The sequence below is a fragment of the Trichechus manatus genome, unplaced genomic scaffold (genome assembly GCF_000243295.1).
Source record: "Trichechus manatus latirostris isolate Lorelei unplaced genomic scaffold, TriManLat1.0 scaffold00128, whole genome shotgun sequence".
Classification (NCBI taxonomy): domain Eukaryota; kingdom Metazoa; phylum Chordata; class Mammalia; order Sirenia; family Trichechidae; genus Trichechus; species Trichechus manatus.
Genome location: NW_004444064.1, coordinates 7,964,886 through 7,968,860, shown reverse-complemented (window position 1 = coordinate 7,968,860; position 3,975 = coordinate 7,964,886). Strand labels below are relative to the sequence as shown.

The following is a 3,975-nucleotide window of genomic DNA, read 5'->3' as shown; positions in this document are numbered from 1 at the left end:
AGAACTGTCCCACAGGGTTTCCAAGGAGCGCCTGGTAGATTCGAACTGCTGACCTTTTGGTTAGCAGTTGTAGCTGTTAACCACTCTGCCACCAGGGTTTCCATATATATATACACATCTTCAGAACCTCAGAGCGCCTTTGATCGCGTGAATACCTGCGCCACTTATGTTTGGAGAATGGAGACAATATTTTAGAAAACGTTACCACCTCTGGCCCAAGCTCATTCAATGCAACTATGATGTATTAAAGCAGTGAGTTACATACATAAATAAGATAAAAATAATTCTCATAAATTAAAAGGTCAAACGATCTCCCATATTAATTCAGCTGAGAGGGAGGGTCGGGAGCATATGAGAGTGAGCGAGTGTGGCTGTGAATTATATGACCTCTGAGGGCTCCTTCCGCGTGGTGCCTGGATAATTAACCTTCCTTAGTTCACAAAGGCTTGAAATGCACAAAACTAATATTGGCCCTAGCCTCAACATTTTGCCACCGGGAATGAAGCGCTGCGAAGGTTGCGTTTTCCGGAGCAAACCATCCTTTGCCTCCTTAGCAATGTCAGCGTTACTCTGGCCCTCCTTTATCCGCTACTGACTCTTTGTTGGGCTTTCTTCTAGATGGTCTCCCAAATAACAGAATCGGGGGCAAAGAGGGATCAGGGACAAAGTAAGGCAAAGGTGTCACTTCAGTGGACAAAGTTAAAAAATACTAGGAGACTTAAGACTGCTTTTCCCATGCCTCTTTCTGCTTCCATTATGACCATCATGGAGCCTTGGCCAACACCTGAGAAAATGGCGCACGTGCCTTCCTGTTCTGCCCGCAGGCAGAGCTGGGTGTTAATCGGCACAATCGCTTATCAGAGAACTAACCTCTTCTGTTCTCAGTGCTGCCTGGCAGGAAATAGCGGTATCTTTGCGTTTCAGAAATGCCTATGCCTTTCCACGGTCAAGAGCCAAACTCCTTCCACATTTTTACAGAAAATCGATCTTGAAAGACATCAACCTTTGGAATCAAAGTTTCAACAGAGAGGAAACAAGGATTTCTTCCCTGTTCTTCCGCTCAGGGGATTCAGGCTGATCGCCAGCCGTAATAAATAGATTTAGATGGCAGAGAATTCCGAGGGAACTCGGAAGGAGCCACGAGGAGGGATGGCGTGAGGACTGACCTGTGGCACACAACGGAGGTGTCTCTTTGCCTTCGGGCAGGTGTGTAAAATGGGACATGGAAGGCTAGTCCTACAGTGCAAATGACTTTACCAGGTTAAAATCACATCCAATCAAAGTCAACATTGGCCATAACGTTGCCTTGAGCACATAATGAATGCTTGACATTAGGGGCAGATTCACCAGTGGGCATGGTATGTCCCGGCTTACAGTAAGCAATGTATGCACGTGTTTACTAATGAATCTGTAGTGCACAATTTCACATGGGTTTCACCACTACAGATTAGTAAGTAAGCACAGTTAAGCCCGTGCCTATCTCACTTATTGGGTAATCTGTCCCTGCTTGAAACAAAAAAGAAAGAAAGAAAAAACTATACTAAAAATTGGTTTATGTATTCTATTACTAAGAAGCCTTTGTGCCTGACTCAGGGACATCACATAACGCCCTTGCCTGTTGAACTTGAAGGCTCGAAGAGACATACGCTATCACGGCATATCTTTCTCACATGGTTGAGTCCATGGAGGTAGGACAAATTCACACCAAATTTCAAAGAAGAGAATCAGGTTACTTGAACTGTGGTCTGCTTGTTCACTTAAAAAAAAAAACAACAACCCAGAAGTGAGGAGAAAGTTGGGTTTCGTTGCTGTGTGTTGCCAGGTCTGAATACTGTTTTTTTTTTCCACACAATACCCGAGTTGTAAAGGAAAAATCCAAATGAACCATTTATGCTCCTATTTAACATATCGCTTGCCTCCTATGATGCTGCTTCTTTTTATGTTTAACTTTCCCAAGTCCGTGTCAGTGAAACCAACTGGGTTTTGTAAGGGAAGGCTGGGGCGGGGCTACCTTGAGTAAGGCGTAGTGTGGAACCGAGCAGGTAAAACTCTTACCTGCAGACTGTGATGACTGTTGCGGGGCTGGGAGAGAATTCTGCAAAAGCAAAGTCAACCTTTACTTACATTGCAATGTATGATTTTTTTTTTTTCTTTGTTTGGTATCCAGCAAACCAATCTCAAAAATCCACCAGAAGCTCCCTGTCTTTCTATTTTCCAGTTCTCTGCAGGAGACTTAATAGCTGTACATCTGCTGCTGCTGCTCTGCCGGCACTTGGGGCTGGGCTGCCTGCTGCTGCGGGGGCTGCGGCTGCGGCGGTTGCAGGACGTCTGACTGAGGTACCGCCCGCCATGCCAGGGGGTGCTGCTCATTGAGCTGGTTGCCCAGCGGCGTGATGGAGTTCACCAGAGTGGTCAGGTTGATGAAGTGGGCCACGGACTGTGGGTTCGAGGCTTCCGGCGGCGGGTGGATCTGGATGTCATTCTGGCGGTTGTGCAACATGGCAGAGCCGCTGACGGTGTCAAAGGTCACAGTCAGGATGGAGTTGTCCAGCTGCAACTGGCGTTCTGGGGTGGTGAGGTGACCGACAGCCACCGGCTGGAGGTTAGTAAACTGAGTCCCAGCTGCAGTGGTGATGGGGGTCACGGTGATGTTGGTCAAGCCGACCGAGCTTGATGGAGTGGTGACATTTGGGTCACCCAGCGTCACCACCACCTGGAAGAGTTGCACACAACATAAAACAGTCAATCGTTTCTGTAAAATTGAGAACAAAAGAACCCTTCCCTTCCTGCACGTTTCATGCTGGAAAAATCACGACCCTGTCCAAGTAAAAAAGGGCAAAACATCTTTTGGTGGAAGATTAAACTAAATAACTAAAGTGGAATTTTTAATTAAACTAAGTAACTTACAATAGGTGACTTTTGGCCTGAAGAAAGTCTTTCTGGACAAAAAGAAGAACCACACAGACCTAATCATATAGGCAATGAGATAGAACCGAGAAAAAAATGCACGTTACTGGTTGGGGGGGGGCGGTGGGGGAAGAAGAGAGAGAGAGAAAAGCAATGACGATAAACGACAGGGAATATGGTTTTCATTTTCTACCTGCTCTTCTAAACAGCCTTCCTACTGGCAAATGAAAACCCCAAGTCTAAAGCTAAAAAAGGGCGATAAAGTAACTGACAGTAACAAGATCGAATAAAAAAAAAAAAAAGCAAGTAGTATTCTTTCTCATGGATTGGGATGAAAGGCCAAATAAATGTAACCATTTTTACAATCAGGACTACTATCTCTGAAAAGAAGAGAGAGGTGCACAGTATTAGACCCGGACTGGTAAAAGATCTGGAAGCCTCCATAACACAAGTGGTCAGGATTGAACTGGAAGTTTCCATTAAAAGAGGAAGGGCTTGCTGGCTGAGTCCGTCCTTCTTGTCCCCCCACTCTCTCTGGTTTACAAGGACTAGTCAGCAGATGTACAAAGCTCCACTCGAACAGGAAAGGGACACACTTAGGAAGGCTATTTATAACTGCCCACACTGGGAAGTACCCCCAATTCCCAGCCAGGGGGCGACGGCCCTCTTTAACATGTCAGAATGTCATGTTGTATTCAGCAACGAAGAGTGTGGCTGTAGGTAAAAAATTCTGAAATACTGACATGAAATAATGCTCAAGGGAGAAACGAGAGGTGTCAGCTGACTGCAGCTATATGAAGTCCCAGTGTGGTGGCTTGTGTGTTGCTGTGATGCTGGAAGCCGTGCCACCAGTATTTCAAATACCAGCAGGGTCACCCATGGTGGACAGGTTTCAGAAGAGTTTCCAGACTAAGACAGACTAGGAAGAAAAGCTTGGTGATCTACATCCAAAAACCAGCCAGTAAAACCCTATGGGATCACAGCAGAATATCGTCTGATACAGTGCCGGCCGACGAGCCCCCTAGATTGGAAGGCGCCACACAGCAGCCCCCAAGGAGGACTCAAACA

General features: G+C 46.2%; 1 protein-coding gene across 1 annotated transcript in view; it reads right to left on the bottom strand.

The window, feature by feature from the left end:
• Positions 1-2,233: 2,233 nt before the first annotated feature.
• Positions 2,234-3,975, bottom strand: part of PRDM15 (PR/SET domain 15) — a 77,056-nt gene continuing 75,314 nt past the window's right edge. Inside the window, 1 exon segment of the mRNA XM_023739096.1 lies at positions 2,234-2,786. Within this exon segment, the coding sequence (XP_023594864.1) occupies positions 2,234-2,786 (553 nt within the window).